This window comes from Spea bombifrons, chromosome 3, assembly GCF_027358695.1.
Source record: "Spea bombifrons isolate aSpeBom1 chromosome 3, aSpeBom1.2.pri, whole genome shotgun sequence".
Taxonomy (NCBI): domain Eukaryota; kingdom Metazoa; phylum Chordata; class Amphibia; order Anura; family Pelobatidae; genus Spea; species Spea bombifrons.
The window spans coordinates 46,125,521-46,138,879 of NC_071089.1; the positions used below are offsets into that span (position 1 = coordinate 46,125,521).

At 37.5% G+C, this 13,359-nt stretch overlaps 1 protein-coding gene across 8 annotated transcripts in view; it reads right to left on the reverse strand.

Annotated features, from left to right (window-relative positions):
- Window positions 1–13,359, reverse strand: part of EPB41L2 (erythrocyte membrane protein band 4.1 like 2) — a 113,103-nt gene that overhangs the window by 46,240 nt on the left and 53,504 nt on the right. For all 8 annotated transcript variants that reach the window (XM_053459243.1, XM_053459250.1, XM_053459247.1 and 5 more), the window contains exons 4-5: window positions 4,407–4,511; window positions 2,695–2,737 (exon numbers count right to left, since the gene is read on the reverse strand). In XM_053459243.1, coding sequence (XP_053315218.1) covers window positions 2,695–2,737; window positions 4,407–4,511 — 148 coding nt within the window. The remainder of the gene's footprint in view (window positions 1–2,694; window positions 2,738–4,406; window positions 4,512–13,359) is intronic.

The following is a 13,359-nucleotide window of genomic DNA, read 5'->3' on the forward strand; positions in this document are numbered from 1 at the left end:
AAGTATCAAATGTGTCAGAAATACAGTGTAGATGAATGTTGTAAATGGCTACTGTTGATTTTTAATGGAATATCTTCACAGGCATACAGAGGCCCTTTTTCAACAGCTATCACTCATGTGCTCCAATGGCACGTTGTGTTCGCTAATCCATGTTTAAGATTAAAAGGCTAATTGATCATTAGAAAACTTTTGTGCAATTATGTTACACAGCTAGAGATTTCCATGTTTTCCATAAAGCGACCCCAAACATTTGAAAGGTACTGTACAGAATTGTCAGCAGCTGCAAAATGGCAACATTTGTTTACTATGTATGTAGCAAACTATGTTTTCTTCTAGGCAAGAAATTCTTTACAAATTTTGACATCCTGATGATTACTATATACCGCAAGAAAAAAGGCTGTGTGAACAATTCGCTTATAGTTTGTTTACTCTGCCTTGTTTGAAATAACATAAGTTCAGCCCCACAAGCCAGATATGAAGTCTGTTCCCAAATTTCTTCCAGATGAGAGTATGTGAATCTGGCATGGTTCCACCACACTGTCTGTGTATAAAGAATAGGGTATGTAGGAAAAGAGTCTACTCAAAGTACAAAAGAGGCACTGCCTTATTCTACTTTTCACCTCTCTTTGAAAACATATCTTGCCCACACAACCAAAACAAGACGTGCAATAGATTATAATGGACATTTCAAACAAACCCTAGGATACCAAATTTACAATTTAAAATATACCACATGGTCCCATGATGACTCATTCCATTGCCTTTATTCTTTTTTTCCTGTTCAGATGGAGTACGAGCCAAGAAGTTTCAAACATTTAGTGACGACAAAAAATAAGAATCTAGATATAGATTCTAGAATATAGATTGCCAAAAAAGGACTATAATGGGAATATACAATATATGAAATAAAGCTAGGATCTAAAATAGGTTAGTACAAAACCACTCCACCTTCATTATTTTTTTGGGGGGCTGACACAGCTGACACCTATCCATGTGTACAAATTGGAGGAAGCTATATTTTCTTATGAGAACCAAAAACCACTGGCTAGTAACGTGTAAATATTCTGACTTTTCCTCCAAAAAACTTTCTTGTTACAAATTGAAACCCATTACTAGGTGAAAATAATAAATAAAAACTTAAATTTATTGTACAGATTATTCTACCAGTTTCCCTATTATTGTCTCAGATTCTCTATGATTACTTCACAAATGATAGGGGAAATAATTGTCCCCGAGACCAATATCACTGGATTCCTCACAAGTAGCTTTGTCAAAAAATCCAGTAGAGGTTTCTGTGCCACCTTAAGCATTCCAGCCAATTTTTAGAATATATAAACAAACTACTGAATATATAACTGAATACCTTATTATATAGCCGATACCATTTACAGTCGTGTGAAAAAAAGTACACCCTCTTTAAATTCTTTGGTTTTATATATCAGGACAAAATAACAATCATCTGTTTCTTAGCAGGAAACACCTCATACCAACTGTCAAGCACAATGGTGGAGGGGTGATGATTTGGGCTTGTTTTGCAGGCACAGGACCTGGGAACCTTGCAGTCATCGAGTCAACCAGGAACTCCTCTATATATCAAAGTATTCTAGAGTCAATTGGGGAGGCCATATGTCCAACAGCTAAAGCTTGGCAGAAACTGGGTCATGCAACAGGGCAATGATTCCAAGCACACCAGCAAATCTACAACAGAATGGCTGAAAGAAAATAATCCAGGTGTTGCAATAGCCAAAGTCCAGATCTCAATCCAATTGAAATGATGTGGTGGGACCTTAACAGAGATAAACAAATGCTCGCAAACCTCAATAAACTGAAGCAACAACGTCCTCTACAACAATGCGACTGATAAAGTCATAGAGTAAACAATTACTTCAAGTTATTGCTGCTGAAGGTGGTTCTACGAGCTATCAAATTATACAGTGTAACTAGTTTTTCACACATGGCTTCCCCACTTTTGCTTTATTTTTGTTGAATAATTGTAATTTGTCATGTGTTGTTCATCTGAAGTTGTATTTACCTAATTTTTAGACCTGCTAAGAAACAGATCATTGTTATGTCATAATATGTAAAATCATCGAATTGAACTTAGTAGGGTGTACTTTTTTTCACACAACTGTATAATACCGACACTTTTGAACTTATTCTACACAAACATTTTTCATGAGAAAGTCAAAGGAGGACATACAAATGGCATGTGAATAAAGCAGGGGTAGCAAACAGGTACCTTTCCAGTAATTAACGAATTCCTAAGCTAACTTTGTGCTTAGAATGGTAAGCATCAATGGGGTTGTGGAGCTACATGTTTAATCCACTTGGTGTAATGTCAGAATCAATGAGTTAATATAATGTGTATGCAGAACCTTGTACCATTCAGAATAAACCACATAGCTGTAATTAATATTACATGCTTGTGTGTTTTTAGTTCTTGGGAGAGGGGGCATTTTCTTAATACTGAATAAAATTACTTCCCTTTCGCACAATGAAAGTCTGTCCTGCTCAATTTACATCCTATTATCAAACCTACTGCATCCTGCCTCAAGTAAGAGGGGAAAATTCAGACATCCTGAACTGGTCTACATCTGTTCCTAATTTACAAGTGTTCCTTGATTGGTAAATTAATAACAATCACAAACCTTCATAGCTTTAGGATGCAGAGATAAGGCGTGAGGAAGTACTTACTTCTAATTTGCCTCTTGATTTCTTTTGCAGGATCCAGCCAGTTCTGCAATGAGATGAAAAGCAGAAAGAACACAAATCAGACAGTGCAGCAAAGTGTGCTTTATAAATATTCCTCTACATTACTCGGGACCCCTACGTAGGCACAAGCACACCACAATTTAGAGGGGTAATCACACCTCGTTTGATAATACTTGTATCCCAATTTACAAAAAAGTCTCACTCTATGCAGCATGTCACATAACAAGTCTTGACTACTGACAAAAATTCAATCCCACAACCATAATCTGCCATATGCTTACATAATTCCCACATTAGGTGACATAGGTAACATACCCAACATTACAGTATGGAAGCAGAAAGCACTAAAACTGAAATATAGCAGGAACGCCGGGATGGCTGTGACGTGGCTAAGAATTATTTTCATAATACGGATGTTTGCTTGGAACCCCATCTTCTGGTACTTTTGGCATTGTGTCTCGGGTGGGGGACTCCTATGGCTACGTACACACAAGAGTGCCTGGCATTCAGCTAATACGCACTGCAGCTGCAATCTAGCACAACAGCTGGCTCATAAATGGGTCACTGTACTGGCTGAACAGAGAACGAAAAAAACATCTTTCAGCGTTCAATACAACTTGGACACGAGGTCACAAAACGAAGGCTTTTTAATCTACAAAAGAACAGCCACAACAGGAAAATTTGAATCAGAGTGAACTGGTGCCAAAGGAATGTTATTGGGGAAAGGCCAGTATAAGGGGATGTGTTATTTGGTTCATCTTATGATAAATATAAAAAAAAATGTCAAGCGACATTCTGTCATCTCACACAGAAAAGCACTGAAGCATTAAAATGTGTCATTCAAATGTGAAATAGTTTGCAGCTTCCCCTGTAAAAGCAAAGAAAAATTTCTCTATTTGAGCAACATGAACAGAAATGCTGTAGGTTGTATAAAAGTATATAACAGCAAAAGAAATAACAAGCTAGAAGCTGCCCATTCCTGCTTTTACTCATGCAGACAGCGAGGCCTTCACATCTAGAGAGACTTTGCCTTGGATGTACTAGAAGGAACTAACTAACCTGCAGAGTTGTTTTGATCTGTTGGAGGAGCATGTGTCAAAATCAATGAATAGAAAGACATTTCACTCTGTACATGCAATGTTAATATTTAGATAAATATTGGAGAACACTGATCTTTAACTGAAATGAACAACTGCATTTCAAATATTAAAAACATCTCTCTGGTGAGAAGGCAAAGGTATCCTTGAGAAGCCTAGTTATATAAATGCAGTCAGGAAACTTGAAATTCGACAGATTATATATCTCAGAGATGCGGAAGTTTTTTTTTTGTTTTTTTTTTTTTACATATTATTCATAATAAAATGGACAGACTATACAAACAACGTGGTTTTAAGAAAAAGCCATATCAATGTCAAAAAAGTTGGGGGGGGTTAATTTTTAGCAAAGAAGAATATGCAGGGTTATAACTTGCTGATCCAGTGAGAAACCAGATTGCCATTTTGGAGGCACAATTGGAAATTCCTTCAATGTGAAGTCTTTGCCTTCTTTTCGATCCACAGCAAGGCAGAACTTTATTGAATTATTATTATTTTTTATTTTTTTAACATAAATTACTATATTCTTATGTTGGCATTCTAGTTGTATCAACCAAAACTGCTGAATAATATGATTGTGCTATATGAATCATAGTTTACCTTCTGATCAGCGTTATCTCGGTAGGTCAATCCAAAGTAGTCAGTTTCCAGTAAGTTGAGATGGTCGCAGACTTTGACAAACAACACTTGTCCTTTTGCCCGTTTCTGATAAAAGAAGAGATAAGACATTACTTTCACTGTAGCCATTCATTATAGACACAAGGTGAAAAACTACAATGAAGTATGCCCTGTTTCAGGTGATTAGCAATAGTGTCCCTCAACATTTAATTAAACATGTTATATGCTGTCCAACACATATCTGCCACAAGGAACAATATTGAAAATCAATAAAAACATGCGAGAATGGTTCAGACAGTGACCCAAAATCTCCAAACCAGAGAACCCAAGGAAGAAATTTCCCTCTAACCTCCTAACCAGTGGCATTAAGAGTTATTGTATGGCAGCAATTTTGCGACCTAAAACGAAAGTACTTCTTGCATGCATAAGGCACAATACTTTAGAACAAATCAATAAATTATTGATAAGCGAATCATAATGCAATTAAAATTGCCGTCTTATATAAACCTTTGTGAAAACTGTCATTTATAACTCTAGTTCTGTCCAAACCCGGAGCTATTGCTTTTTTCACACTGCGTGCAATCTTTTATTCTGTGGCAAGAAATAAGTGTATGACACGTTTGTGGCGATAACTGCTCTGGACACATGAAGAAGCACTGTTCCTGGTAAATATGGTAATCAAATCTATCAAAGAAGACTTCTCTCCACACAGTTTCCAGTACTCTTGTGTCTTTAAATATGTGAGCAAGATTGGCTGGGGTAAGATACCAGGACACAATGTGGGGTAGTTTTTCAGAAATAAAGAATTTCAAGATATTAGAAAAGCATTTAGAAATTGGTCCCAGGGCTGTTTCTGCCTTGGGACACAGAGACACCATTGGGTGGAGAGTCGTAGAGGTCAGCATCCCAGAATCTACTGTATTTTCTAGGAGATGTCTAATCCGCAAGCACTTAAACTCTTTATGGAGCCATCCATAAGTTTGGTAAAAAGAGTACAGACTATTTCCGGTTACTTTGTCTCCTACTTTAAAAATCCCACAATTACACCAAGATGTCAACACTAATTCTGATAGCATACTTATTTGTCTCAAATATGAAAAACTTTGCGCTACTTTGTCTCAAACCTTGATGCCAAATTTGGTTGTGGGCAACGTGCCATATAACCTTAGCCTCTCTGTCCTTGGAAGCAGAAGGAACTGGGCAACTGTATGGACCCAGTTCCTCATTTTCTTGCGCTACTCATGATGCAGAAAAAAAGAATGGCTTGAGAAAGAGCGCAGGGTAATAATTAGTATTCTAAATATGGTATTCCTAGCACCCTTTGCAATCTTTGGGCATATAAAGGTATTTTTCACAACTCGAGATTTACCTCGAATTTCGGTAGGATTGACATATTCACGGCAGCCACCCTCTACCCATCCACGACAATTCCTATTTTTTCCACCTCTGCAAGTCCTCTCCTATTTGCTTCCAGACTGTATCTATATTAAAGGAGCATATAGTTTACATATTCTATTTTTATTCCATTCACATTTTTAGTAATGTTCCAGGGTCTTGCCCACTGATGGGAGATTTATGCTTAAAACTTGGGACTGTCACATTAATATTATGATAGGAAATATTTGCATACTCCTGGAATATAAATTAATAATTAATTAATAATTAATAAGGCTGGCAATTAAATTTCCAGTTTAGTTAGCTAAGCAAGTATGCCATCAGCAAACAATCCATGGGTAGTCTCGGTACCTCCAGAAAATGTGAACCTGTAATAGAGGACCAGGCTGTAATTTGCGCCGCCAGAGGTTTTAAAGCTAGTATATAAAGCAAGGGGGAAAGGGCAACCCTGGCGTGTACCATTCGTAAGGTAACCCTGTATAGAGACACTTGCTGACGGGGAGTTATATAGAGCCATTATTGCTTTTAATCAACTCTGGGGGGGGGTGAAAGCTGGCTAAAACCGATGACAGAAATTACTAATGTAGGTCTTCTCCTCCAAAGGGCCCCCACGTTTGGAGGCTTTACTAATGGCTTTTAAAAAATGTTGGGTATTATCAGCTAGCTGACATCCTGGATAAATTCTACTTGATCAAAAATATCCTAAAAGTTAAGTTTCTCAGAAATGTTTATATTTAGCCCATTTCCTTCAAAATGGCATAAGAAGCTTTGTGTTCTACTTTTTTCAGTATCTGTATAATTCTGTTATACCACACTAAAAAGAGGAACCAAGGAAACAAGTCATTGAGTATAAGTACATCTTTATTTACACAGAGCGAGAAAGTGCCCCTGACAGAAACATCTGCTCCATCAATACGAGTGAACAAACAATGAGTCAAAATAATAATGTTTCATCTGTTAAGTCTAGCTATTTATAACTATTACTCAGAAATGTTTTAAAGAGGTATTATAAAAGTAATACAAACTGAACTTTTTGTTAAGACAAAAGCAGTCTAGTCAAGTCTCAAGCATGAAAATTCCTAAATGAGAAGAATACTAAAAAGACTACAGAATAATGTGGCTTTTTAACACAAATGAGAAAAACAAATATATTAAATAATACAATTTAATAAATGATTGATTGGTGGTAAAGCAATGGCTGGGAATATACTTGTCTGTATGTAGCATGAACAATCCCTGGGAAACCTTGTTTAAAAAGGACTGAATTACCCAATTGACCACTCCTTATACTCCTCCCCTGCTATAAAATAAATACACCAAAATACATAGTTATGGCGGCGTTTTATAAAATAAGCATGAATTTTGGATTCAAAATATAGGTACATTGAGGTTTTTAAGAAGTGGACATTGAAGAGATCATACGGATTAAAAGGGGCACTCCAGACTTAATATGCACTTGAATGCATATGATAGCACTGTGGGGCATTTCATTTACATTTTCTAGAGAATCCCCTAATATGTGCGTATTTTCCCCTTTCGTCACCCGCCGCTATGAGTTGTGCAGGAGTTGTGTTCATCCTGAACACAAACCCATGCACATTACATGCTTGGCTCCAACCAGCTTGAGTGCTGGCTCGTGTAACGTTGCAGAGATGTCTAGACACGTGCGAGGAAAGTGCTCCCATTAACTTTTATGGTAGAACTTTTCTGCCACCGATTGCCTGCTTCAAAACGTTAAATTCAACAGGATGAACAGTGTCTTTAAACATGACATATCTATGGGTTAAAAAAAAACAAAAAAACATTCGGAATAGAACGGAGTTCAGCTAATGACAGTGCCAAGCATTTGCATTCTACAAACAATTCTGTCTGAAACAGAAGTAATGCAGACTCCTGTGGAATCCTACATGTCTGTCTTGCTATTTGCAGCATTCAAAATTTCGCCCAAAAATACACTTTGTGGTGATTTATTTAGATGCTTAGTCTGCTGTTCTGAACAGATTTCAGGAGACTGTCATTCCAAGAAAACATTGCACTCTGTGTATGTGTAGGCCATCCTGACACTAAAGTTATTGTGCTCTTAGCTGACAGAGAGGAAAAAGCTGCAATGGAACAAACAAAGCATTCCACATTAAATACGTGTTTCATGCCTTTGAGCTGTGGTGTGCCAAAATGTAAGATTAGATGCAGCCACATTGTTAGATAACATGTTTATTTGACAGCACAAAGGAAAAGGGGTCTTAAAGAAATCTGAATATTGAAGACATTGAGATATTGAATAGAATACATGAACTAGAAGACTTCCGGACAACAGAAGAATAAAGTAGGTGCATTAACATTACAACACAGAACTGGCTTTAAAAAGTACAATAAAGGAGCTGTGTTTCACATATTCAGTTATAGGAATACAGGTGTCCGTTTTACCTGAATCGGTAACAGGCACTGATCAGGCTCGACTCGCAAACCACTAAAACACATGTATTCAATAATAAAAAGTCCTAATTATCCCTAACTTCACATGAACCCTCAGGAAATATTACATTATAAAATATTTCACATCCCAGTAAGACATTGTAACATGTTTCCTGGCTGCATTATTTTAGAAGACTGTGTACGATCCTCTATCACAGCCCCTCTAAAGTTATAACTACAAACATCTCATGACAAGGAAGCAGCTGAAAAACAGGATGTGGTGGCAAGACGACAACTTCCACATACATGACTACAAAAAAAGAAAATACTTTTAAGTCAAAAGCCATAATTAATAAGTTATACAAAGGTGTAATAATTATGGAATGAGCTGGAACGCCAGAGTGTAAATTGTCACACTCGGGTTACCCCACCAAAGTCTGAGTGAGTAACACATGAGCTCCAATAGCCTGGACAGTTACCTGTTGGGCATAATACAAAAAATGACCTTATGCAGCACATTGCAAAGCCTTTGAGGAGAATACTTTATGAGAATTTAGAATTGAACTTGGAAAACCTCTTAGGGTTTCAAACTTACATAAACTAATATTGTGTCTCTCCACTTGTATCTAAAAGATAAGTAAAAGATAAAACCACTATATCTTTATACTATTCTCTAAACAGGAGTTCACCATATGGGGAATCTCATACATTTTTAAACGTTTGTATAATTTATTTTTGTTGGCAGCGGCTTGTCAAAAGAAACACTGGCATCTGCAGAGAAATTCAGGTGGAAATCATTCACAGATGTACATGTGTTTCAAAAAGATTTAAACATTTACAACATGGAGACATGGAGAATGTGCGAAGACAACAATCATGTAGAATTAAGGAGCCCAACATAATTATTTTTCAGCAATCCACATATACAACACCCTTCAGGTGTGGGTAATGTTTTAGACAAACCTTATATGAAAAGGCTTGCTAAATCATCATCATAAAGGAGTAACATTATCCAACTAAATTTCTACAGTGTGTCACCTCTCTGTGGACAGAGCTAGTCGTGAGAAACCAACATCACGTTATAGGTGCTGCCAAAGCCTGAACTATCAGCAACATATACCTACAATATAAAGACCCACAACTTACCATCATATACAGTTAACATTTAAACATGGAATAACTGTTCGAAGTAACAATATGCTATACAATAAATATTTTTCAAATGGTATATGGTCCCCAAAACAGAAAGTCTACTAGAAGTTCAGATCAGAAATGGTGTTGTTGGCAAAGGGCTCTAGATTTATTGAAACCATCAAATCGGAGATTTCCACGTGTGTAAGCACTAGAGGGTTAAAATAAAATATAAAAGCAGTGTGCTATCCTTACTTGATATACACGGAGAAACTTAGCTAGCTCCTCCTAAAAGAAATTGTTCAGAGGGTAGCTATTTCCTTGGGGGACACAACAAATGCTCTTGAACTGTAAGCTGCGAAGAAGCTTGTGTCAGCTTCGATATGCATCAGTTGCTCAGACGTGCCTAAAACATGATCATGCAAGGCAGCCCTTTTAATGCTTTCTTCAATAAAATATTTATCTCAGCAATGTATGAGCATAAAGTGCAGGGAAAGGAAAAAGAAAACGAAGCAGACTTCAGAGCAATCAGCGGTCATTAGTAAGCCAGCACTTTGTCTCATAATGAGATTGCACAATTGGCTGTTTCCAGGTGGATGCACCGCATTTAAAAGCTTTTCAAGGGCTTTATAAAAATAGGTCAGGCAGTGTCTCCTTGACAATACTCTGCTTTTCTCTTTTTTGTTGCATTTTTGGCAAAATGAAGCTTTGTCAATACCAAAGCAGAAATTGCATTTCATATTACATAGAAAAACAGGTGCAAGTTCATGGGAGTCAATTATCAAACAAGAGGGACATGAAAATGCATTTAAAAAGAGGCAATCCTCCTGTCCTGATTTAAAAGAGATGCTACTACTAGAGCAGTTATGCGAGTTATAGGCTTATTGCTCAGGTGTTATCCTGTTCCTGATTATAAAGTACAGACTGCAAATAAACTCCATATAAGGCAACATTAATGCATGAAAAATTTAGATCTGTTTTATCATCTCCCCTGAAAAGTTAATTGCATAAAATATATGCAAATAATTTTAAGAAACAGTTTCCTCCTTACCATACCTGGGAATTGCCGCTTCTCTGGGTTGTAGGAGCGGCATGCCTCACTCCCCACCCACATCCCCATTAAAAATAACGTGTCCCACGAGGCCACAGGGATTGCCCAACCGCATGACACAAGGGTCAGAAATGTCTCAAATATGTCGCTGACGTGGCAGAATTATAAGGCAGAATTGTCATTTATTGATTTGACAGGTTTGGGCATTGGATGCTACTGGCAATGTTCAATTCAGCAGCGTGGGCTTATTCTGGCCTAAATCTTAGGTGGAAGCCTGTTTGCCAAATAAATATGGAATATGCAGCCTTTGTGGTCCACAGCATGCTGTTATCTGAAGCACCTATTACATGGTTCGTGTATCTGGCACAGGATGGACGTTACAATATTTTGAACACAAAAAAAAAGACACAAGCTAAGACAATTCACTGGGGACTTTACACATTACAAACTCGTGCTACGTTCCTATGCATCAGCCTCCATCTCTTAAGACAATATAAAGAAACTGAATAGGGAGTTTCTGATATATATTTCAGCCAAAATAAGGGAATACTACATAAGGTAAGGCCAAATCCTACACCTTTTGTATATTTAAATACTGTGCTGCACACACGCCTTAGTTGGGTATTAAGCCAATGTGAAAATCCCAAACAATAACAGCAGTGGCAGGTGTTTCATATACCCAAAACAAATAATTCTTTTGATGGGATATTTCCTTCTTCTACTCAATATACTTTTGTTAAAGAAACTCATAAATTAGCACTAAGAGTGACGACATCTTAGGTCCTTTTGCTGAAACATATGTACTGTGCAGTTTACTTGAATTGACAATACAGGATAACAGTATAACAAGAAGGTTCTCACTTTACATAAAACACAACTCAAAATAGTATGGTGGTAAATGTGGAAATAGGATTAATAGCACTCCAGAATTCAGTTTATTATTGCAACTTGGGTAATATGGTCATATTAATGAAATGTAGTGGCATATGTCCAGTATTGAAATGTAAATACACTTGGCTTTGCTGAATTTCCAACTCATAGCAGTGCTGTGCAGCCTCAGGCAAAGATGTAATAATCACATAAATCACATTAAGAGTAAAAGCAGCAGGAAATTACTTCATTGAAAAGCTATTACTATTTGCATACGTAACTGCTTTTTGAATTGGCCTGTGATCCCTTGGTTATTTAGGCAAAACAGAAAAACAGCTGAACGAAAACTCAATCAAAGATCTTATTTGTAACACGTGACATCTAGAACGGATAAAGTTACAATGAAGCAGATATAAGACACAGATCTATGTGCCTGAAGGTCAAGGCCACTGACTGAGCATCTTTAATGCACTTACACAGTAAGCGTAAGTTTCTCTTATGTACCATAAGCATATTTTAATTTTTCGGATCCCAAATCAACAATGATTTATAAAGAACAACCATTACTGTCAATACAAAAGAAGGGTATAGCTGTAGGGGTCTGCTCCCTATGAAATACTATTACAGATAAGTTGTCCAGCATGTTAACCTTAGCAGTTTTCTATAGCGACAACCCATCAATGCCTGCTCATGTCATATGATATTTAAGTGCCCCGGCAACAGTTAGAAATTAGGCAAAACCGTTGATGCCTAATTTGAGGCAGGGCCAGGGCATGGGGAGAAGCTGTGCCAAGGGCATTAATACTCACCACCTTACCCATTCAGCAACCACGCAAGTAGACAAGTACCACTTGAAGTAGAACACCAAGACAGGACATCATAATGCAACTCTTTATTTCAATACTTCACAAGGTGACAGCATGTAAACTGTGATTGAGGTATTTGGTGCAAAAGCGCAGACCCTGATTTATTTTCCAGCTACATATGCAGTCAGGGTAAGTACTGCAATCTCCCTAACAGGACCATGATCGCCACTGCCTACAAAAGCCAGTGTATATGTCTTTGCAAACTACAAAATAGTAGGGCTGCAACAACTAATCGATAAAATCGATAATAATCGATAATGAAATTCGTTGGCAACGAATTTCATTATCGATTAGTTGAATCGATTATTATCGATTATAAAATGAGGGTTTTTTCAGAGCAAACACTCTGAAAAATCCCCCTCATTATATAATCCGTTTAGTCTGACTCACCGTCTCACAGCAGCAGCTCCTACTTACTCCCCCTCCCTGTAATCACTGTGACAACTGGCCCCGCCCCTTCCTTCTCCAGGCCAGAACCACATGGCTGTGACACTCATCTAACTGTAAGTATATGTATATGTGTATATATATATATATATATATATATATATATATATATATAATGTGTGTGTGTGTGTATATATATATATATATATATATATATATATGTATATATGTATGTAATATATATATATATTTGGGCTACTGAAAGTTAGGGGAGGTGGGGGTTAATTTAGGGGCAGTTATGGTTAGTGGGGTGTTTAGGGTTAATTTAGGGGCAGTTATGGTTAATTGGGTGTTTAGGGTTAATTTAGGGGCAGTTATGTTAATAGGGTGTTTAGGGTTAATTTAGGAGCAGCTGTGGTTAATGGGGTGTCTGGGGTTAATTTGAGGCAGTTGTGGTTAATGGTGTGTTTAGGGTTAATTTAGGGGATGCTGTGGTTGATGGGGTCTTTAGGGTTAATTTAGGGGATGCTGTGGTTAAGGGGGTGTTAAGGGTTAATTTAGGGGCAGTTATGGTTAATGGGGAGTTTAGGGTTAATTTAGGGGAATCTAAATCCTGGGGGCAGTGAAGTGACATATCTGGGGGTATAAGGCATATACAGTATATAAGGCATATGTGGGGAGGGCAGTGTGGCATGTCTGGGGAGGACGGAGTGGTGTATCAGGGTGAATAAGGCATATCTGGGGGTAGAGTGGCATATCTGGGGGTAGAGAAGTGGCATGTCTGGGAGGCAGGGTGGCATGTCTGGAGAGGATGGAGTGTCAG